The following is a 24013-nucleotide window of genomic DNA, read 5'->3' as shown; positions in this document are numbered from 1 at the left end:
AAGGGCCAGAACCCAGGCCTCTCAGCCTGGGTCTTCAAGCCCCAGAGACCCAGCCACAACTCAGTGTCTCCACACTCCTAGCAGAAGCCAGAAGAGCAGGGACCAGGGGATCCCTGAGTGGGACAGGCAGGACAGGCTCCCACATGGGCACTGCTCACCGAGGGCGGCATGGACAACCTCACCCCGCAGCCCCACAAGCTTCCCCTGCTTCTACCCCCTCCCCAGTTAGGGAAAGATGTCTCTGCCTTCGAGCTTTCTCAGCACCTCAGAAGCACAAGCAGGGGGATCTCCTCAGCCCCTCCAGGGCTCCAAATTCAGTCATCCGCTCATGCTCCCTGCCACAGCTGGAGCCAGAGGCCAGCAGTGCAAACATGCAACACAGCAAGGCGTCTCCCGTCCCTGAGGCCGAGCAGCTCCCGGAAGGAGAGGAGCATCTTCAGCCTTCCCCTCAGAAAGCCCGGAGCCACTTTATTGCCCAGGAGCAGTCAGTTGGGTGTCTTCGAGCCTGAATTCCATGGTGATGTCGCCGGTGTCAGGGTGAAACTCCACCACATAGCTGACCGTCTGTGGGCTGCCCAGCGGTACCCTGGGATCTGGGGCAGGGCTGAAGAAGTAGACGGCCTGCTTGCAGTGGGGGTTCCAGCAGCAGCCCCCCTGTAGGAAGAAGAGCAGGAAGACAGTGAGGGCTCCCTGGCACCTGAGCCTCCTTCCTGGTCAGCCTCTAGCCCAGGCAGCTTGCAGCAAAGAGAAGCTGCACAGAGGCCAAATGATTCAGGACCATTAGGGGGTCATCATCTAGCCCGAAGAACTTGTGACAGAAACACTCAGAGCATGGGGGCAGAAAAGCCTCCCCAGAGGGCGCCTCTCTCAGGGTCCACACCCATTCTGGGCCCAGCACGTGGGCACTACCTCGGGGTCCACAGGCTCCAGGAGACCAGTGCTGAGCATGCACTCCGGGGTCAGGTGGTACTCCATCCACAGCACTGCCGCATGGCTCTGCCCAGGCCTGCCAGAGAGAGGGGGGCCCAGAAGAAACGGTCACACAAGAAGCAGGGGGCATGGCCACAGCTCCTGTGCTTTCCAGAAACCTGTGGTCTTTCCTACTTCCTTCCCACCCTGCCAGGAGCTCCTAACACTGCACCTAACTAAACTCCCCTCAGAAAAACCCCAGCCAGTACAGCCACAGCCAAGCCCCGACCTGAGCCGCCCCAAGCCCTGTAGCCAGGCCACACATGCGGCAAGGCCAGCATGGCTGCAGGGTCCAGGGGGCTTGAGGCACAGCCTGGCACTGAAGGCTGGAAGGCCCCTCTGATACCATGGACAGCACCCTGGGAGTTTGGGCACCAGAGCAGGGCAGGGCAACCTATGCCTGGACCCAAGCAGCACTCGCTGACCCCAACTTGCTTCAGCTCCCAGGAGGGTTAAAGAAAATGGTACATCAGTGACTACAGGAACCAAACCCCCATCTTCCTGAGTCGTGATCCAACAAGGGAGCCTCAGCTGTAGGGGGGTGAGTGGAGCCCTCCCTGGCTCCCCCCATACTGGCACACACAGGACCGTGGGGACCACCACATGCACAGGGGCGCTCTGAGAGAGAAGGGCAGGGTCGTGCGTGTCAGCATCTCCCAGGCCAGCTGCTCGCCAAGGGGACGGGAATTCCGAGGCCAAGCAGCAGCCCCTCCCTGCCCCGCCGGCCTTCCCTGCACCCACCTCCGGAGCTCCACAGTGCCCTCAGCACGCAGGGGTTGCAGAGGCACCAGCTGCTGGAAGTCAAAGGCCAGGATCTGCCAGGGTTCAGAGAGGCTGCGGCACGGGTACTCCCACAGCGGGTGGGGCTCTGCCTCCCTGCTCTCCCTGAAGTCCAGGGCACGCTGTGAACAGAAGTGGGCCTGGAGGCTGCAGAGACACGCAGCCGGCCAGAGAGACCTCCTCCTCGGCTTGGCTCCCACTGACTGCGGTCACAAGGGGTGTGTGTTCTCCCATAAAGATGCCGAGCACCCAGCAAACTGGCGGCTCCCCGTCTCTGCCACTACTCTCTCGGTGGCTCCATAGGCACCCCTCACTCTGAGCCTTGTTTTCCAGATTTTTAAGATGGGGTGGTGCCACCTGTCAAGCTGTTCTGAGGACCACATGTCTACATCAGTGGTGAGAACACCCAGCACCTAGAAACTTGGTGACCACCACAGCTGTGTGGCCCTGAGAGGTGGGCCCTAGGCCACGGGGAGGGATAAACACGTGACAGAACAGCCCTGGTGCCTGGTGGCAGGCAGGTTGGAAGCACCTGCATCCAGGAGGGACGTAGAAAGCTGCCTGGAGGAAGGAAGCTGGCGGACAAATGGGGGCGGGCAAATGGGAGCTGGCAGAAGCAGGGCCAGAGGGGCCTCAAGGACAGAGCTAAGCCAGGAGAGCAGGCCAGGGCACCCAGGCCAGCCAGGTCACTCTGCTGGGGTGTTTGGGGAGCTATCTGGGGCATTCCCGCAGTGGGGACTTGGCCAGACTCAGATCTACAAGTTCACGTGGGCTCAGACTAGGACGGCAGCAGTGAGGGGCAGCCTGGGTCGGAGGCTTGCTGGGAGCATGAAGACCAACAGCTGGGAGCATGAAGACCAACGGCAGGGAACAGGAGAATTCGCCAGGGATGATGCACCCAGGGCCCTGGGCCTGGCTAGTTGTGTGAAGCGGCACCAGGTCTAAGACAGGGCACTGGAAGGGCCAGGCTGAGGGTGGCGAAGGGCAGGTGAATTTGGAAATCATAAAAGCAAAAATACCTGGCACCCTCCAAAGGACACCCACTGCTCTCAGCCATCTGTGTGAGCACACAAGAGACGGACACTGGCCCTGGACCAGAGTGGAAGAACCCTATCAGCAAGAGGGGACAGGGACAGCCAGGGCCAGGTCAAGAACAGGGGCCCAAGGGAGGCGTAGAGCACACAGATCCAGAGCACGTGGCGCTCGGCACAAACGAGATTTCTAGAAGCATGCAGCAGTCAGTGGTCTGCTGTGAGTGGCAGGTAAGATGCAAACTGAAAACATCCACTAGGTTTAATTTACTTAAAAAAATGTTCCGGGCCGGGTGCGGTAGCTCAGCCCTGTAATCCCAGCACTCTGGGAGGCCGAGGCGGGTGGATCACAAGGTCAGGAGTTGAAGATCAGCTTGGTCAAGATGGTGAAACCCCATCTCTACTAAAAATACAAAAATTAGCTGCACATGGTGGCATACACCTGTAATCCCAGCTACTCGGCAGGCTGAGGCAGAGAATTGCTTGAACCCGGGAGGCAGAGGTTGCAGTGAGCTGAGATCGTGCCACTGCACTCCAGTCTGGGGGACAGAGGGAGACTGTCTCAACAAAAAAAAAAATGTTCACATAGGCAATCCATGTTCACTACAGGCAAATGTGAACAGAAAGGCGAGCAGAGGCAGAAAAGCCCCACCTCCCGATGCGCAGCTATTACGGCGGGGCTGCTGCTCCCCGCTCCTCCAGTGTCCGTGAGATTTCTCTTTCTTTTTTTGAGACAGCGTCTCGCTCTGTCACCCAGCCTGGAGGCAGTGGTGGAATTGTAGCTCACTGCAGCCTCCACCTCCCAGGCTAAAGCCATCCTCCCACCCACCTCATCCTCCTGAGTAGCTAGGAATACAGGTGTGCACTACCATGCCTGGCTAATTTTTTGTTATTTTTTGTCTTGCTATATTGCCCAGGCTGGTCTCAAACTTCCAGCCTCAAGCAACCCACCTACCTCAGCCTCCCAGAGTGCTGGGATGACAAGCAGGAGCCACGTGCCCATGCTCCTCAGCCTGTCTGTCTCGGGTGATGGAACAGGACTCTCAGCTTCAGCCCTCATGAATCCAAGGACAGTCCATGGTTCTGGGGAACGCAGGCCCGGTTGCTACTGTTCAGGGCTCTGCCAATCCCTACCATGTAAATAACATGTGGGACACTTCTCACATACCCCTCCCTGGGAATGGAGCCTCCACTGTGAAAATGGCTGCCTAAGAAGGTTTCCAGACTGCCTCTGGAAAGGCTGCTCCAAGAGAAAACAAGCTGGGGTCACTGGCAGGGGCAGTTCCAACGACAGGATGTACAGGCCTAGTGGAGATTCTGACTCAGGGTGACAGCACAGAGCCAAGAACAGGCCTGGTACCAAGCAATGCTCATGGTGAACCACACAAAATGGCAGCACCTGACCCCACTGCCCACACCAGAATAGCCTGAGCTGCCCAAGCCAGGTCCCTGGCAAAGGACGGCACCACAGGAGAGGGTGGGTGGGACTACACAGTCCCTGCCTACCTTAATCATGTCGTCCATGATGTGCACATCGAAGCCTTCGCAGTCACCACAGGGGCTCCGGATCCGCCACAAGTCCTGTGAGGAAGGAGCAGCCCTGTCAGGACACAGGAAAGTGTGGCAGCAAGAACAAGAGACACAGCTTGCTGTTCCCTGCCCAAGTATGAAGGGGCTCGGAGAGACCAAAGATCCAGGATGGTTTCTGTAACAGACTCAGTCGGGCAGGAACCTGCAAGCTCTGGCGTGACACCAGAGTCCTCTCCGATGAGACAGCCAGAGCTACCAGGCTGGGGGCTGCACACTCCTGCCTAGGCCATGCTGAACACCATCTCTCTGGGAAGGAATATGTAAGCCAGCTCTCCCCCCAAGGATCATCTCCATTTCACGGCGATGCTGGGGAGAGAAAAAGGCCTGGCCAAGAGGAACCCAGAGGACACTCAGCCACGCGGCCCTCCCTCCCTTCCTCCTGGTATAACATGCATGAATGATGACATCCCCTCTTCGGCTGTGGAAATCTGGTAAACAGGTAACACAGGAGCAATGTCCAGAAATTAAGTGATGGAGCCACTAAGCTACTAAGAGAGAAACCACTCTCATCAAATGAGATTCACTCTCCATCCCAGGTTAAAGCTTTTCAAAATCCTTTTAATAAAAACGCGGTTCCCAGGACGGGCGCGGTGGCTCATGCCTATAATCCCAAACCTTGGGAGGCTGAGACGCGTTGATTGCCTGAGGTCAGGAGTTCGATACCAGCCTGGGCAACATAGTGAAACCCCGTCTCTACTAAAATACAAAAAATTAGCCAGGCATGGCGGCATGCACCTGTAGTCCCAGCTACTCAGGAGGCTGAGCCAGGAGAATTGCTAGAACCCAAGAGATGGAGGTTGGGGTGAGCCGAGATCGCTCCACTTCACTCCAGCCGGAGCAACAGAGTGAGACACTGTCTCTACATTAAAAAAAAAAAAAAAAAAAAAAAAAAAAATCCTTCCAAAAATGACTTTGTGACTGTGGTTCTTTGATGAGAAAATTAAAAGGAAGCTTTTCCATTTTTTTCTTGCATAAAGCATCTGACTCTTCCATCTCAAAATGCTCTGAACTGAAGCCTTGGCTCTTAATGAGAGCAGAACAGACCGCACCGCATGGCTTCTGAAACGCTTAATTTATAATTTTTAATTATTCTGATAAGCCACAATTGTAAAATGACAACACTCGGCCATTTCCATTTCATACATCACATTATTGCATTTTGAAAAAGGCAAGCATCTTCTATTCAACCCCACAGTGTGCTGACACAGAAAAGAAAAAACAAGCTCAAATCATCAACGCCCGAGTTGCCCTACAGGCACCCAAGGTTCCTGCAAGAAAACAAGGTTCCCCTCCGGCTTCCTCTGCTTTTGTTTTCTGCAACACCCCCTGGGTGACCTACCCTGAACTCCACAACCACAGCGTGCAGCGAGGCTGCCTGGGGCATCACCACAGCACCTGGCCCCAGGTGCTGGTCCACAGTGGTCCGAACATACCAGAAGTAGAGGTTGTGCCATGGCAGCAGGCTGGTGGTGAAGAACGGCTCACCCAGGAGGAGAGAGACCTGGTAAGCAGGGCGAGAAGCAGGGCCCAGGTATTAGGAGGGCTCAGCCCAGGAGAGTTCACAGGAACAGAGAAGCAACAGGCCACTCAGTCACTCAAGTAATTCCCTCCCTTCTCTCCCTCCCTCCCTTCCTTCCTTCCTTCCGTCCTTCCTTCCTTCCTCCCTTCCTTCTGTCTTTCCTTCCTTCCTCCCTTCCTTCCCTCCCTCCCTCCCTCCCTCCCTCCCTCCCTCCCTCCCTCCCTCCCTCCCTCCCTCCCTCCCTCCCTCCCTCCCTCCCTCCCTCCCTCAGTCACTCACTCCCTCCCTCCCTCCCTCAGCCACTCACTCACTCCCTCCCTCACTCCCTCACTCACTCCCTTCCTCCCTCACTCCCTCCCTCACTCCCTCCCTCAGCCACTCACTCCCTCACTCACTCACTCATTCAGTCACTCATTCACCCACTCACTCACTCACTCAGTCACTCACTGATTCATTCATTCACTTAGTCACTCAGTCACTCATTCACTTAGTCACTCACTCATTCAGTCACTCACTCATTCAGTCACTCGTTCAGTCACTCACTCATTCAGTCATTCAGTCACTCACTCAGTCACTCATTCACTCACTCACTCATGGTCACTCACCCACTCACTCATGGTCACTCACCCACTCACTCATTCATCCACTCAGTCACTCATTCATCCACTCAGTCACCCATTCACTCACTCACTCACTCACTCACTCAGTCACTCACTCATTCACTTACCCCCTCCCTCAGTCAATAAGCAGGGTACCTGCCCTGGAGGCTGTAAAGATTACAACCAGATATGAGTCTGGTGCTCAGGAGGGCAGAGTGGAACACGGAAGCAGACAAGGTGGAGCCAACCCCATGTGAAAGAAAGCAGCAAGGAAGCGGGGCATAGAGGAACTCCAGAAATAAAGTGCCAGAGGGGCTTCCAGAGTGGCATCCTGTCAACCTCCACTCAACGCTTTATCTCAGGACTTACTGGGGCTTGTCTCTGTCTCTGAGCACCACAAGAGCAGGGACTGGTGGCCCAGCATCTCAAGCAGTGGGCCAGTGCCACGCCCAGATGTTCCGTGAACATTTATGAGTAAATGAACAAATGCACGATGAAGAGCCTGAATGGCCGAGGCGAGGGGCAGCAGGGGCAAGAGCAAGTCTGGGAGACAGCAAGGCCCCCCAAGGCAAGAGCTGGATAGGAGCAGCCAGGTCTGGGTAAGGGGCTGGACTCATTCTGGAGGTGGTGGCAGGGGTGGGGGTGTCACTACAAGCTTTCATCAGGGGTTCAAAATCAGAAGGAATGTGATTTAGAAGATCCTGCTTAGGACTATGAAGAGTGGATAGGAACCTACTGGTGCTGGGAATGGCAGTGACCTAGGAGATTGCAGAAACAGTCCTGGCAAGAAACAGAGACTGCAGGATGAGAGGAGAGGAAGGGGTGGCAAAGGCTGTGGTGGCAGCCGACCCTGGGCAGGCCCAAGCAGACGGGCACCAAAGGGGGGCCAGTCAGAGATGATGGAGATGCAGCGGAAAATGCTGGGAGACAGAAAAGGAGGGAGGAGTGCTTCCACTCCCAGCATCAGGAACAAGACAGACAAGAATGCCTGCTCCCACCACTCCAATTCAATGCGACCCCAGTCTACCGGTGCCCCACAGAATGGCTTTCAGAATCCTATGTCCTCATCTATGAGGGAGAAAGGGCAACTTGAACATTTATAGCAGCATTACTCACAACAGCCCAAAAGTAGGAACCACCCAAATGTCCATCAGCTGATGAACAGATAAATAACATGGCCTGTCCACACAATGGAATCTTATTCAGTAAAAAAGAGAAATAAGGTATTGATTTAGGCTACGACATGGATGAACCATGAAAACATGAAGCCACATGAAAGAGGCTGGCCATGAAAAACCACACACTGTCTAATTTCATTCACACAAGATGCCCAGAGTGGACAAGCCTTGAGACAGAAAGGAGAACGGGTGCCCAGAGCAGGGGGACTGCGGACAAATGGGGAGTGGCTGCTGATGGGTAATGAGAGGATTCTTAAACTGATGTGGTGACAGCTCAGAACCTTATGAATATACAAAAATCACTGAGCAAATCTTATGGTATGTGAATTATATCTCAATAAAACTGTTATTTTTAAACTGGGCAAAAGGCTTAAATAGACATTTCACCAAGCAAGACATAAGCACACAAAAAGATGTTCACCGCCATCAGTCAATAGGCAAATACAAATTAAAACTATGCTAAGACATCACCACACTCCCACTAAATGGTTATGCTAAAAAAAAAGCCGAGGCCAAGTGCTGGTGAGAATCCCAGAACCTGGACCCTCAGACGTTACCGATAGAGACATAAAATGCACAGCCTCCTCGAACAACAGTTCAGCAGTTTCTTAAAAAGTTGACCGTAACTACCACATGACCCAGCAATCCACACCAAGGCATATGTGTAAGAGAACTGAGGACATATATCCTCACTAAGACTGACACGCACATGTTCACAGCAACCTTATTCAAAATGGCCAAAAAAACTGGACCCAATCCAAATGTCTCTAGGCGGGGGAATGGAATGCTATGCAGCACTGAAAAGAGTGAAATGGGTTAACCTCAAAGACGCTATGCTCAGTGAAAGGAGCCTAACTCCCAAGCTCACACACTGTATTACCTCACTTTTGAGAAATGCCAGGAGGAGACACACGCTGGAGACAGAAACGAGACCAGTGGCTGTCGGACCTGGGGAATGGGTGTGCTGACTATTAACAGGCTCCTGGGAATTTGGGAGGTAAATGTTCTCTTTTCATTTCTTTTCAATTTTTTTTTAGAGACAAGCTCTCACTGTCAGCCATGCTGTAGTGCTCTGGCACAAGCACAGCTCACTGCAGCCTCTAACTCCTGGGCTCAGGCGATCCTCCCACCTCACCCAGACCAGCCTTCTGGGACTACAGGCACATGCTACCACACTCGGCTAACTGTTTTATTTTTACGGAGACGGGGTCTCTCTATGTTGCCCAGATTGGTTTTGAACTCCTGGGCCCAAACGATCCTCCCACCTTGGCTTTCCAAAGCTCTGAGATTATAGGCATGTGCCACCATGCCTGGCCTGGAAATGTTCTAAAATGAGACTGGTTATGGTTAACTCCATACATTTACTTTAAAAAATCACTGAACTGCGTACTTGAAATGCATTAATTTTGTGGTATGTCAATGATATCTCAATAAAGCTGTTATTTAAAAAAAGACTGGCAGGAAAGATGAACGATGACAGCTCCACTTTGGGTGAGTCAAGTTTGAAGGGCCTGTGTCAAGGAAAGGCTGGTAGCTGGACATAAGATTTGAATCCAAAATAGTAAAGAGTGAAAGCTGACTCTGATGGTCACTGACTCACTCATGGGAAAGAACCTGATTACCAGAGAGGATGCAGTCGGGGGAAGAGAGGGACATGGGGAGAGGGACACAGAGCAGCGCAAGGAAAGGATCAAGACTGACAAGGAGCAGCCAGGAAAAGGAGGGGAAAGCAGCCTCCCCAGCACAGGCTGAAGTCCCAGGTCACAAGGACAAGCGGCTGGAACAGATGAAGCCTGCAGGGAGACCACGGGAGTAAAAGGTTGCTGGCAGAAGCAGTTTCAGGGCCTGGAAGCCCAAGTGCAGCAGGAAGCTGTGGACGGGAAGTGAAGACAGGAGTGTGGTGAAGAGCAAAGGACACGCTCTGCTCCTAGGAACCCCAAGAGAGCTGCTGTGTCCTGACATGAAGGAGCAGAGATGAGGCTGAGCTAACAGCAGTGCAGTCAGGTGCAGTGGCTCATGCCTGTAATTCCAGCACTTGGGAGGCGGAGGCTGACAGATCGCTTGAGCTCAGGAATTCAAGACCAAAAAGTACAAAAATTAGCTGGGCGTAATGGCACATGCCTATAGTTCCAACTACTCAGGAGAGGCGGGAGGATCGCTTGAGGCTAGAAGTTCGAGGCTGCAGTTAGCTGAGATCACACCGCTGCACTCTAGCATGGGCGACAATGTGAAACACTGTTTAAAAAAAAAGAGCAGTGCAACCATGTGCTCAATGGGCAGCTCCATGAAAGCCTCACCACACTCTTGATGGTGGGAGCTTCTAGGAGATAAGTTACAAGGAAAACCCACAGTGAGACCCCAGGAACAAGGCGTGGACTGGGCTACTGCAACATATGCTGCCCACCCTAACACAGCCCAACACGGCCAGGAGGTTCCTGCTACTCACCTTTCTACCCTTCAGGTCCTCATTTGTTAATAATTCTGGCCGTTTCTCTATGATGTTAATTTTATCTTCCAAGTGGTTAGCCTTGAAGATCTTAGAAAGAAAACCATAGAATTACTGTATTCATACTATTGTTTTTGTCAGGAAAAAAAAATCTCTCAAAGTTGCACTCTCTGCTTTGAATTTTCTGGCCAAATCGTTCTGGAGCACCACTTTCAACTGCTTTGTGGAAATTCTCTCCTTGAGGCATCGTATAGACCATGGATGAGATCAGGAGCAGAATGGGTTAAAAGCAAAAGAAATTTCTCCTGTGGGCACACACCAGGACTCAGTGTGGGCCTACGGTTCTGGTGAAAGGGGTTCCCCTTTGGATAGGAAATCAAACCAGTTACTGGCCAGGGAGAGAAATCCCATCTCCCATCAGGCTGTGAGCACTGACTCCCTGAGCACTGATGTCCCAGAAACACATTCTACATTCAGTTCCACCATGACAGAAATCTGTTTTCGTAGCTCTATGTGAAGTGAGGAGAAAAGCGTAAACTTCTTCAGACACAAAAAAACAAAGCAAGGCTGGGCGCAGTGACTCATGCCTATAATCCCAGAACTTTTGAGGCCAAGGTGGATGGATCAACTGAGGTCAGGAGTTTCAGAGCAGCCTGGCCAACATGGTGAAATCCCATCTCTACTAAACATGTAAAAATTAACCAGGCGTGGTGTCACATTCCTGTAATCCCAGCCACTCAGGGGGCTGAGACAGGAGAATCCCTTGAACCTGGGAGGTGGAGGTCGCAGTGAGAGGAGATGGAGCCACTGCACTCCAGTCAGCAACGGAGAGACACCGCAAACACTTGCCTCTATTTCAGTGACAGCCACCCCGCCAGGCCTCCAGCTGCTCTCCAGGCAGCAGCCAAGACGACACAGAGGCAGGGGCTTTCACACCATGCTGCCACTACTCCTCCGTTAGCCACTTCAAAGCCATCAACCCAGACTCAGAAGGCCAGCCCCACAGGTCCTCTTGCTATTTCAGCAACAATTCTCACTTACTTTTCTCATCAGCTTGTGAGAAGCTGCTGAGCTCTCAATTGTAAATACCTAAAGGGAACACCATGCTATTAGTTGTAAGATATTCATTTAACAAAGAAAAATTTAAAGATTAAAATCTGATAAAACCATCCCAAGGCAGAAGCAGCACCTGAACAACCCTCCCAGCACTCATAACCCTGGGCTTATTCCCCCACTGCGCTCATCCCCACCCGGTGCTCATGCCCCCCTGCGCTCCTCCCCACCTCCCCGCTCATTCCCTCCGCCCCGCAATCATTCCTCCCCTCCCCCACCTTGCTCATTCCTCCCCTCCCCCCGCACTCATTCACCCCCCACACCCCCTCATTCCCCCTCTGCGCTCATTCCTCCCCTGCGCTCATCCCCCTTCTGTGCTCATTCCCCCCGACCCGCGCTCATTCCCCCTACTGCGCTCACTCCCTCCCTGCGCTCATTCCCCCCACTGCGCTCATCCCCCTTCTGCGCTCATTCCCCACCCCCATCGCTCATTCCCTCCCTGAGGCAGCCTGAGCCCCAGCTCCACCACAGGAACTCCGGCCTGATGCTGCCTGCACACACAGGTAATAAAGCCCCCAGTCCCTGACCTGAGCATGCTACGCCGTTAACAGTGGCCCTTACAAAGAGCCTTGATCACAGAATTGTGCACCCAGACCACACAACGCCCTAACTCATGAGCCCACCTCAGGATGCTGACAAGAGTGCACGTCAGTACCTGCTCTGCCCCGAGGTGATGGGCCAGCATGGACATCAGGCTGCCATCACTGACACACAGGCACACGCTGTCTGGTTTCAGCACCTGTGGGGAATGGGCAACCTCAGCAAAGGGCTTCCTCCAGTTTGCCGTAAGATTCCTGCTGGCAAGCTGTCAGAAATGCTTCCCTTCTCATCCCACTTGCCCAGACCTTGGACCATCCCCCGCGTCCCCGTGCAGTAACCACCCCCAGCCTCAAACACACCTGCCTTGCTCATGTCTCCCCACCTGTCCCCACTGTCAGAAAAGGCACTCCTCAACCCAGCCTAGAGGCCCTGCAGAAGACCTGTCCCACCTGCAGGAGGCCACCTCCCAGTCCCTGACAACAGGCTTCTTCCCTGTCTGGAGACAGCACAGACAGCTGAGGGTCTCCAAGGCTGTGTTCACAAGGGATGCCTTTCTGGGTGACAGACCCCTTTGAGAGAAACTCAGGATGGCTTGGATCCTCCCCTGCCCCCCTCAAAAATGCACACATGCACACTTATTTCTGCACAAGGGCCTCAAGAGACCCTCCAAGCCCCATCTGTAATCTCCAGGCTGAGTGCCCTGCTATAGGCAGCATGGAGCACAGGTTTTCAGGCAGGAGAGTGACATAATCAGATTTACATTTTAGAAAATTTTAGAAAGGCAGCAACACATGGAAGAGGAGAAGGGTGGCTGAATCCACTGTGACCAGCTACAGAAGTGACTGTGTCTAACAAGGCAAAGGCGTCCAGCAGGAGCCCAGCTAGAGGCTCTCCCTGGAGAGGAGAGAGCAAGCCCTCAGGAAGTCCAGCCCCAGGCTCTCCAGCTTTCTGCTCCAGTGCCCACCCAGAAGGCGCTCGCTGAAGCCACTCATAGCCAAGAGGACACAGAAAAGAAAATTAGCAAATTGTAAGCGGAGTGCTGCAGCCCCTGGGACAAACTCCTTTTTCCCCTTTTCCCCACAAACAGCCAAGGGGCTGAACACTTACAGTCCTCAGGGCCTGGACATATCGATCAGTTCTGTCCTGATCATTGATCTCTCCAAACCGCGGCCGGTTCCAGAGCAGGTGAGCCTGGCAGTCGCACACGGGACGCATCTCGCGGACCCTCTCATTGTTTTCAGGGCTAGGTCAGGAGATGAACAAACAGACGTGGGCAGTGAGCACCTCCACAGGCCTCTAGAGGGCATGAATCTGGACACTGGTGTCCAGTAGGCATCAGAGGTTAGAGCACCCACTAATTCCAGGCTTTTCATATGCATCTGCCCCAAACAGATTTCAACAACCTCTCCTGAGTACACACAAATGGGCACTGACACATCTGGTCACAAATCTTTGCTCTTATTTTATTCTGTCCAGACACAAATCAACCCACTGGTGCCTCCAGAGGGTCTGTAAATGGGGAATTTACATACACGCAGTCTCAGAGGCTCATCCTCCACCCCCACAAGGCTAGTGTACCTGGTCCTCTGCAGGCTGTACCATATGCAGTAGTCATCATGGTGGGCTACCAGGCAGAGCGCTGAGCCCTGCACCACAGGCTCCTCTTGTGGCAGGAAGTATACACACTGCATCCAGTGGTCCCGCCACTGAAATGGGGAACAGAGTCAGCTGTCAACAAGCTGCTGTATGAGCAATGCTTCAAATCCAGGAGCCAAATGCCAGAACTACCAGTTTTCAGGAAGTCCAAAATGTAGACTGCAGCTGGCTATTGTGGCCAAGGAGATAAAGAAACAAACTCTAAAATCAGAGGCCAGTGGCCCAAAAGCCTGTGGGAACCCTGCTGGCTTTAGGAAGACACAATGTGGCCAAGGGCAGCGATCTGCCACAGTGGCTCAGGGGAGGGGACAAGTGCAGGCTCCAGTCCCCATTCCATCAGAGTAGCACCAAAGCTGTCTTCAACACATAGGGCTGTGCTGAATGTTTCATTTTAAGACAAAATACAATGGTTTAAACCTAGTGGTTTGGAGGGAACATTTTCAGAATAGTCCCATGGCACGCATTCCAAAGGCTTTAACACACTTGGAATTTACAAAATAGTCAAATGCAATGCTCTAAACCTAAATGGATCATAGATTGAGGAAACAAATGCTATCAAGGACTTTTGGAGACAAATTTTATTTTGAACCACATGTTAGATGATAGTATGGAACCTCTGTTTTTCTTAGGTGTGATCATGTGTTTCGTTTATGTTGCAGACTGTTTTCATTCTTGGGAGATAAGTGTTGAGGTATTTAAAAGTAAAGTGTCAGGCCAGGTGTGTTGGCTAACACCTGTAATCCAGCACATTGGGAGGCTGAGGCAGGCGGATCACCTGAGGTCGGGAGTTCAAGACCAGCCTCACCAACATGGAGAAACCCTGTCTCTATTAAAAATACAAAAATTAGCCAGGCATGGTGGCACATGTCTGTAATCCCAGCTACTTGGGAGGTTGAGACAAGAGAATCGCTTGAACCTGGGAGGTAGAGGTTGTGGTGAGCCAAGATCGCCCCACTGCACTGGACAACAAGAGCAAAATTTGCCTCAAAAAAAAAAAAGGAAAAGTGTCAGATTTCTGCAACTTACTTTAAATGATTTAGCAAAAAACCGCACACATGCGGGTGTGTTTGTAGAGACAACATGCAGGGATGCAGGGAGAGAGGCAGGAAGACAAAGACAAAGCAGGTGTGGCAAATGTTAACCAGTGGTCAATTTAAATAAAGGGACCATCAGCGTTCATTTTCACTCATTCTATGGATTGATAATTTCTCAAAATAAAAAGTTGGGAAAATACAAAAAGGTTTTAACTTACTCTTTGAATTAAATTGAAGTATTTAAATAACTAAATGTTCTCAATTGTGAAACATGGTTGACAATGATCCAGAGTCAACTTTTAATAAGCTGTGCTAGTCCTTACTACAAACCCCACGTACAGTACTCTATCCTAAGAAAACCCAAACAAAAAACCAAAGAAAAGAGTTATATTCACATAAAGATGCAAATCACAGAATTATTTATATCAGCAAAAACTGGAACCCACCCAACTGGCCAGCGCTCAGAGCAGGATATAAACCCTCGTGCAGAATACGAGCAGACATCTGAAACACTGCTGATGAAGGCTACGGGGACCCGAACAGAGATGGGCACTGACAACACCCGTGCGTTTGGAAAAAGACCAAAGAAACTGAGTTATTTTGGGTGGGAGGGAGGACCATGAGTGATTTTTTTGTTTTATATAATGAGGTTTATTTCTCTCATGATTGTTAAGCTTATTTTTGAAAAAGGAAGAAATGTCCTAAAAAATAGATGCCAGCTGGATGCAGTGGCTCATGCCTGTAATCCCAACCACTTGGGAGGCCAAGGCTGGTGAATCGCTTGAGGCCAGGAGTACGAGACCAGCCTGAGTAACACAGCAGTGACCCCCATCTCTACAAAAACACAAAATTAGCCAGGCATGGTGGCACATGCCTGTAGTCCCAGCTACTCAGGAGGCTGAGGCAGGAGGGTCTCTGTACCCAGGAGTTCACAGCTGCAGTGAGCTAAGAGGTGCCACTGCACTCCAGACTGAGCAATAGAGCAAGAACCTGATTCTAACAAACAAAAACAGGAGATGCCTGGCTCAACTCTGATGAGACAACTGCCTGCTCATTGTCACCTTTGGGAACTAAGAAAAACTTGGCACTGTGGGACTCCAAGAGCACAGGTGAAGAATGTGCCCACCCACCTGGTCTTGCATTCAACAAAAAGGCAGGAGAATGACACTCCCACACACTTAAGATGCCTACTTGAAGTAAAAACTAGAAAATAAAAATCTGGGCTGGGCGCGGTGGCTTACACCTATAATCCCAGCACTTTGGGAGGCCGAGGTGGGTGGATCACGAGGTCAAGAGATCAAGACCATCCTGGTCAACAAGGTGAAATCCCATCTCTACTAAAAATACAAAAATTAGCTGGGCATGGTGGTGCACATCTGTAGTTCCAGCTACTTGGGAGGCTGAGGCAGGAGAATTGCTTGAACCCAGGAGGCGGAGGTTGCGGTGAGCCGAGATCATGCCACTGCACTCTAGTCTGGGTAACAACAGCGAAACTCCATCTCAAAAAAAAAAAAAAAGAAAAAGAAAATAAAAATCTGACCAGATATGTTCTAGAAAAAATAAACAGTAACAGGAATGATAAAACAGTTTCTTTTAAATCTGTTATTCATTCCCACACTGTGCAAATGTATCTGGAGTAGACCAGAGAAGCTAGAGAAGCCTTTCCTGACCCCTCCTAGGCTCCCACAGCACTGCCCTATCATCGTGTCCTTCACATGATCCCACCACAGGACCTCCTGGGTCGTAACGATGAAGAGCTGGTGACAGAACCCACTGTGCCACGATGGGGCAGGCTAAACATATTTCGAATCAAAGCAGTTTCACAAATTCATGAGGGAGATTCATTAGCAGATTTCAAATTTCTAATCCAAAAGTCAGTGCTGGTAGAGAAAGGACACAAGACCTACAGTCAGGAGACCTGGGGCAGGACCCACTCCACTGCTCCTGGACACAGGCCCTGCTCCAATCCCTGAAGCCTGCTGAATCCCAGGTTGGCTATGGTTGTGGTTATCCAGTTTGTCTAGTAAGAGAATTCAAGAAGAAAAATATACATAGTAGTGCTCTGAAAATATGCAAATTAAAAGTACTTTTTTTTTTTTTTTGAGATGGAGTTTCGCTCAATGGCACGGTCAATGGCAATCTTCCCCTCCCGGGTACAAGTGGTTCTCCTGCCTCAGCCTCCCAAGTAGCTGGGATTACAGGCACCCACCAGCATGTCTGGCTAAATTTTGTATTTTTAGTAGAGACAGGGTTTCACTATGTTGGCTAGGCTGGTCTCGAACTCCTGACCTCCAGTGATCCACCCACCCTGGCCTCCCAAAATGCTGGGATTATAGGAGTGAGCCACCACACCGCAAGTACTAACATTTTAATGCTATTCTTATGCTAATTCTGCAACACAGTCTTAGGAAGAATGCAGCGCAGTGCCAATCTCAACTCTGTGCGTGAATTCAGAGTGACACACACACAGCCTACAGAGGAAAGCTGGCACACACTGGCTGGACACGCATCCACCTGGGGCCGGGTACCTGGAAGGTGGAGGGGAGACTAAGAAGCTCAGGTGCTTCTTAGTTTCACATGCTGCTGTCGTTATACTGACTGACAACAATCCCCCAGCAGTCACAACCCTTCAGATTAAACAGTTACTCTGGGAATGGGGTAGGGAAAGCTGCTAAGGCCTTCCAGGAAGTAAATGTTGTGGACACCTAGAAGCAGGTGAGCATCAAAACAAAGCCAGCAGTTAAGGCCAGGCAGGCTGGCCAAGGATGATGCCTAAGGCTCTCCTGGGTAGAGATAGGTTCTATTTCTTGGCTCTGAAACCAAAACTGCCTTTGCAAAAAACAGTGAGAGAATTATGACAGTGAAAGATATCTCATCTAATCAACCCCCATCTTACTTTATAATCTCAAACTGCCTTGATCATTCCTGGGTTTGGGCCAAGCTAACTTTGAGAGACATTTGGTTAATATTTTATTTTATTTTTTGAGACGGAGTCTTGCTCTGCCACCCAGATTTGAGTACAGTGGCATGATCTCAGCTCACTGCAACCTCCACCTCCTGGGTTCAAGCAATTCTCCTGCCTCAGCTTCCAAGTAGCTGGGATTACAGGCATGTATCACCACACCTGGCTAATTTTTGTATTTTTAGAAGCAGGGTTTCTCCACGTTGGCCAGGCTGGTCTTGAACTCCTGATCTCAAATGATCCACCCACCTGGACCTCCCAAAGTGCTAGGATTATAAGCGTGAACCACCGAGCCCAGCCAGTTAATAGTTTAAGTGAAAACTGCCCTTCGCCAAAATTAAACTTAATGAAAGATCATCTGTTTAGGAGGATGAGAGGAGGCTAAATTCTGCTAAGGTGAAGCCATTATTCTGGAGGTCACAAGATTTGCAGCCTTCCCTGATTCTATCTGCAGATAACACCACTGTTACAGAACCTAAGACTGACACTTTGAAGTGTCTTTTTGGATTTTTACATTTCTACATTTCTGTCTGATGACTCTACCCAGAAGTGGACTCCTTGGCCTGCCAAACTATCCTAGAAAAACCCTAGCCTGGACCAGGCGTGGTGGCTGATCCCTGTAATCTCAGCACTTTGGGAGGCCAAGGCATGAGTGTAACCTGAGGTCGGGAGTTCAAGATCAGCCTCACCAACATGGAGAAACCCCGTCTCTACTAAAACTACAAAAATCAGCCGGGTGTGGTGACACATGTCGGTAATCCCGGCTACTCAGGAGGCTGAGATAGGAGAATCGCTTGAATCTGGGAGGTGGAAGTTGTGGTGAGCTGAGATCATGCCATTGCTCTCCAGCCTGGGCAACAAGAGCTAAACTCCATCTCAAAAACACAAAACAAAACAAACAAAAACCCTAGCCTGTGAACTTTCAGAGAGACTGATCTGAGTAATAACTGTCTTTCTTGCAATGCCATGGTCTCAGCGAACTGGTTTTGTCTGGACAGTGGGCAATTACCCACCAGGCAATTATGAAACACCTTTCCCACTTTCTTTTCCTTTGAGTGTGAGAGTAAGGGAGGGTGGATGGGAGTGTAAATAACAAAAGCATATGAGAGAAAATTCAAAAGTTATACAAGAAAGTGTACTGAGAAATAAGTTTCCTTTCCACCCCTAACCCCTAGCCCCCATTCCCAGATGCAGTGTTTTACCAATTTCTGGGAATTCTTCCAAAGACATCCTTACACGTATACCACACAAGACTATCCACTCATAAACACATATATTCCTTTTTTTTTTTTTTTTTTAGATGGAGTCTCACTCCGTCCCCAGGCTGGAGTGTACTGGTGTGATATTGGCTCACTGCAACCTGTAACTCCTGGGTTCAAGTCATTCTCCTGCCTCAGCCTCCCGAGTAGCTGAGACTACCTACAGGCATGTGCCACCACACCCAGCTAATTTTGGTGTTTTTGGTAGAGACGGGATTTCACCATGTTGGCCAGGATGGTCTCAATCTCTTGACCTCATGATCCGCCCTCCTCGGCCTCCCAAAGTGCTGGGATTACAGGCGTGAGCCATCGTGCCCGGCTATTCCTATTTTTACTAATACCAATGCTGGCACATTACACACCACTCTGCACCTTTATTTTTGTTTCAGGTAATAATCCACCCTGAAGCTTGTCCCATATCAGTGCAAACAGCTACCTCACCCACTGAGAAGGATAACGGACTTAATCCCTACTAGTGGCCTTTAGGTTGGCCTTTTTCTACTAAATCAGGGCTGCACACATTCATTCTACACAGACTCAAATCCAACCTCAGCCCCACGTCTGGCAGCAGCATTGCTTTCTACCTGAGACATTCTGACAACTCACTTTCCTGCTCTTTCCCTGAGCTTTACCAACAGTGTGCTTGCAAACTGTTTAAACTTTATTCAGTAATAGGCGAAAATGATTATCTCCTTGCAGTTTAAAGTTGCATTTCTCTCTCTTTTTTCTTTTTAGAGACAGGGTCTAACCCTATTGCCCAGGCTGAAGTGCAGTGGTGCAATCATGACTCGCTGCAGCCTCGACCTCCTGGGTTCAAGCAATTTTCCTGCCTCAGCCTCCTGAGAGGATGGGACTACAGGTGCTATGCACAGCTAATACTGTATTTCTCTTCTCGTGAGGAAGAGTGGGCAACTATCCCCTGTCATCTGTATTTCCTTTTCTGTCTTTCATGTCCTCTGCCTACTTTCTATCGGGGCAAAATCTTCCAGAAGGGAGATTTTGAGGCCACAGAAGGTGAGACTGTAATTCTCTATTCCAAGCTGATGGGAGCTCCCTGGGATAACTCAGGGGATGAGGGGTGATATCTAAGGGTGGCTGCATCATGATGAAGGGGAGAGGAAAGCTAACTTGCCAAAGCTTCTCTGTTGTTCACTGTGTCCACAGGTGCTGACCATGAGCTCACCCTGGGAGGGCTACCTTACTATAGCTAGCCTTTGCTTGCTTTTTAAAAACTCTTCTTTGCCTTTGATTCTGACACAGCCCTCCTGTTTCTAAATTCTCCTGGGTCTAAGGTCCAACTGCTATATTCCCATGAACAGCAGTGGACAAGTTTCCTGACTCACAGAGCACATGCTCAGCTCCTACCTCTTACCTGCATCTCCTCTGGGTCTGAGTGTGCCCAAAAGGGGGCCATGGTGCACTTGATCTTCCCCTCAGGGTCCATTTCAATGTCCCACCACGAGAGAACCACCTGAGCTCGGCCAGATGCCAGAGGTTCAAACTGCCTGCTATGGCAGGCTGCTGAGCTACTGACTTGCTTGCTGAAGTCCACACTGAGGAATAATATTCAAGAATGTAAGCAGAGTTTAACCTCACACACTCCATTTTTTAAGCTTTTACAGTGACTTCGCTGGTAATGACATTTGGCTGCAAAGGACTCTTGCCTTCTGAGGCAGGCGACAGCAGCTAGGTTTTCTTCCCACTTAAAAAGAACCTCCAAAGGCCCAACTTCCATCAAATGTCTCAAAGCACCATCAACTATGGGGGCTCCTTGGTACCTGAAAATGGGCAGCACATCACTGAGGACTGTGAATTCGGCTGGTGACACCTGGTTCAGTTGAATATCACAGACAGAGGGTGCTCCAGGGCACCTCTCCAGGTCCACGGGAGGGACGATGACCTGCTCTCCGAGGCTGGTCTGCACACGGATGGGAAACAGTTTGTTCCATGACCACATCCTCCTAGACTCCACCAGCTGTGCATAGACGGTAGCTCTGTGTGGCACGGCCTCACAGTTTTCCTAAGTTTATATTAAAAAACAAAACCAAACAAAAATCAGGTGCTTAGACCCACAGTAATTCCCAGCAATCAAAAGATGTTTATTTTTCAATAGTAGGTTGGTTCAGTAATGGCCAATACCTTCTACTATTAGAAGAGTGAACTGTTTTCAGTCCTATGCCCTTGGAAAAGGGGGAAAAAAAGGTGTGAGATTTCAAAAAGAATACACACTGTGCCTAATGACTTATGTCAGCTAAGATCCTGGCTACCTGGCACTCTTAAATGCTTCAAGTCCTGCTGCTGGGTGGTGATCCTGGCTCTGGGCTCAGTGTCCCTTCAGTGCCGCTCTTGCCTGGCACCAGAACGAGAGCCTCCTTGTGGCAAAGCCCCATGGACCACGGTGCCCCCTCAGCTGCCCAGCCCTCTGGCACCACTGAGCACCGCTGCACACTCAGCCCCCACAGCTGCAGCTCTGGCTCCTTGTCCAGTTTTCCTCCTACCTCATGCATTTGCTACATGTCCTCCATGCGTCAGGCACTAGGGGACCCAGCAGTGAACTACATGGCTTTCGGCACCACTGGCCTCTTGGGCCAAATGATTCTCTGTGGTGGAGGTTGCTCCAGGCATGGTAAAAGGTTAGTAGCATCCCTGGCCTCCCCACGAAGTGTCTCCCAACCTTGCTCTGGTAGAGAAGCACCACTCTAACTGGACTTGCTCCTGCCTCCTTGACCAGGCTATGCTTCCTATGCCCCGCCTCACAAGGGGGCACCCTGGTCTGAACCACCTTTCTTCTTCCTCCACATTCTCCAGAGTGACCTCAACCATGCCCTCTTCATTGACTAAACCCAAGCACCTCTGGGCCTCTTGGGCCTCTCTACTTGGCTGATGTTCAGAGAGCTCAAACTCAGTGTCTAAATCAGATGAATCACCCTCACCAACCTTCCCAGGGATGCCCCTCCTCCTATGCTTCCAGTCCGCAGGAAGCACCATGATCCAATCCGGGTGCCCAAACCCTGGCATCATCCTCCGATACCTCTACACCTAAGAGACCACCAACTCCCGGGACCACCTCTCAGGCCCATGTCTAAAGCCTTGGCTGAAGTCCACTGCACCTCAGCGTCTGGACAACTCCACAACCTTTTAACCCACCCACAACCTCCAGTCCTACATCCCAAATGCCCTCCACATGCCTGCCTGCATAAATCTGCCATCAATCCTCTGCTTCAAACCCTGCTGTGATGCCACCCCACCTAAATGACAGCTACCCACTGGGCATAGCCCCCAGACCCCCCTCCATCTAGTCCCTGCCCAGCTCTCTAGCCTTAGTGGCTAAGCCCACCCTCCTGCCTCCCACACAGCACAAAATCGAAAGCACCCGCAGACTCCAGAGCCACTGCACCAATTCAGTTTCATGTCTAGCACATGCTGCTCTCCTCTACCAGAAATATTCCATCTGCCAGGCCAACACCTGATCACTTCTCAAGACTGACAGCTCAAGCATCACATTCCTGAGAATATTGCTGAACTGAACTTGAAAACAGTTTCTTGCTTTTCAACTCTAACCTATTAAGACTTGGCATTTAAGGGACACAAAAGTCACAACTGAGGAGAACCAGAGCCCCCCAAGAATGGAGGGGTGTGCCAGGTACACGACAGGTGCTGAGGGCTTGGGCTGTGTGGAGTATGGTGCATGAGTGAGTGCTGTGTGAGCTGGCTGAGAGCACAGACGTGCCCAAGGGAGCCCTCCGTGCATTACCTCCACGAGATGCCTGTGTGCGTGCTCATAGGAGGGCAGCGCTCCCTCCCCAATCAGCTCTGTGTCAAATAACTCTGTGACCAGGATGTTGGCACGGCATGGCATGTCACCCTCTGAAAAACATAAGAAAACAGAGTTAGACATAAGCAACAGACTAGGAAAAATACTTACAGCAAATATGGGAAAGGTAAGTTGTTAAAAGGCCATCACACTAAAAGCACATACACACGCTGAGGTATTCAGAAGTGTCAGGATGTCTGTGACTGACTCGCCAATGGTTCAGGGAAAAAAAAATCCATATGTAAATGTATGCCAAAACGCTAACTGCTAAATCTAGGGTAAGGGAATAAGAGTGTTTACTGTACCACTCTTTCAACTTTTCCATATGTTTAATATTGGGAGGGAGACCTGGAAAAAATGATAAGAAAACTATAAATACCCAATGGATTGCTTGAGCTCGGGAGTTCGAGATCAGCCTGGGCAACGTGACAAAATCCCATTTCTACAAAAAATACAAAAATCAGCTAGACATGGTGGCTCATGCCTATAATCCCAGCACTTTAGGAGGTCAAGGCGGGAGGATCACTTGAGGCCAGGAGTCCAAGACCAGCCTGGCCATCATGGCAAAACCCCATCTCTACCAAAAATACAAAAATTAGACAGGTGTGGTGGTACACACCTGTAATCCCAGCTACCCAGGAGGCTGAGGAATGAGAAACACTTGAACCTGGAAGGCAGGGGTGAAGTGAGCCAAGATCACACCATATACTCCAGCCTGGGTGACACCGCGAGACTCTCGTCTCCAAAAAAAAAAAAAAAAAAATTAGCCAGGCATGGAGGTATGCACTTGTAGTCCCAGCTACTTGAGGGGCTGAGTTGGGAAGATCACTTGTGCCTGGAAGATCAAGGCTGCAGTGAGCCAAGATTGTGCCACTGCACTCCAGTGTGGGCAACAGAGTGAAACTCTGTCTCAAAACAAAAACAAAAAACTATACGCACCAAAAAAGAAATCAGGTAAAAATATAAACACACAATTCAAAACAGAAATCAAACATGGAAATCTTTTCATCTGTATTAGCAATTAGAGAGAGATAAGTTAACAATTAAACTATTAACCACCAAATTAGAAAAATTATTTGAAAACCAAAAACCGAATGCTGGTACTTCAAACACTTCTAGGTTTCAGGGAGAGGGAGGGAAAGCCAAAGCAAGAGAGCAAGGCTCTCTGGTGATCTTCCAGCTACCGTGAGCTTGGCTTGAGCAGCCAAAATTGAGATCCATGACTTAGAATCCCCATATCACTATGGTAAATCCCCTTAATGAAGTTAGCTCCTTGTCACCAAATAATCTCTTAAATAACAGTTGTTTTAGGACAGTGGGATTTTAGAAGAGAATAGGGTTTGGGAGGGGTCTTCTGTTAACTGTTTTTTTAAGCCTCAGTAATGTACTGCTATGTCTATAATAATTTTTTTTTTTTTTTTTTGAGACGGAGTTTCGCTCTTACTACCCAGGCTGGAGTGCAATGGCGCGATCTCGGCTCACCGCAACCTCCGCCTCCTGGGTTCAGGCAATTCTCCTGCCTC

The 24013-nt window shown here is 50.5% G+C and overlaps 1 protein-coding gene across 6 annotated transcripts in view; it reads right to left on the bottom strand.

Annotated features, from left to right (window-relative positions):
- Positions 1 to 24013, bottom strand: part of PRMT7 (protein arginine methyltransferase 7) — a 52615-nt gene that overhangs the window by 270 nt on the left and 28332 nt on the right. For 4 of the 6 annotated variants that reach the window (XM_037742319.1, XM_037742320.1, XM_037742321.1 and 1 more), the window contains 13 exons: positions 22431 to 22543; positions 20455 to 20696; positions 20049 to 20229; positions 13344 to 13471; positions 12873 to 13008; positions 11881 to 11964; positions 11154 to 11201; positions 10113 to 10202; positions 5710 to 5871; positions 4287 to 4361; positions 1711 to 1871; positions 910 to 1006; positions 463 to 654 (listed from right to left, as the gene is read on the bottom strand). In XM_037742319.1, the coding sequence (XP_037598247.1) occupies positions 469 to 654; positions 910 to 1006; positions 1711 to 1871; positions 4287 to 4361; positions 5710 to 5871; positions 10113 to 10202; positions 11154 to 11201; positions 11881 to 11964; positions 12873 to 13008; positions 13344 to 13471; positions 20049 to 20229; positions 20455 to 20696; positions 22431 to 22543 (1703 nt within the window). In that variant the 3' untranslated portion in view covers positions 463 to 468. Of the gene's footprint in view, positions 1 to 442; positions 655 to 909; positions 1007 to 1710; positions 1872 to 4286; positions 4362 to 5709; positions 5872 to 10112; positions 10203 to 11153; positions 11202 to 11880; positions 11965 to 12872; positions 13009 to 13343; positions 13472 to 20048; positions 20230 to 20454; positions 20697 to 22430; positions 22544 to 24013 lie in introns of those variants that run through there. The other 2 variants (XM_037742323.1, XM_017539473.2) reach the window with 2 other exon arrangements.

Source organism: Cebus imitator, unplaced genomic scaffold, assembly GCF_001604975.1.
Source record: "Cebus imitator isolate Cc_AM_T3 unplaced genomic scaffold, Cebus_imitator-1.0 Scaffold118, whole genome shotgun sequence".
NCBI classification, from domain to species: Eukaryota; Metazoa; Chordata; class Mammalia; order Primates; family Cebidae; genus Cebus; species Cebus imitator.
Note: the sequence above shows the minus strand (reverse complement) of the source record. Positions and strands in the feature narration are given on the sequence as shown.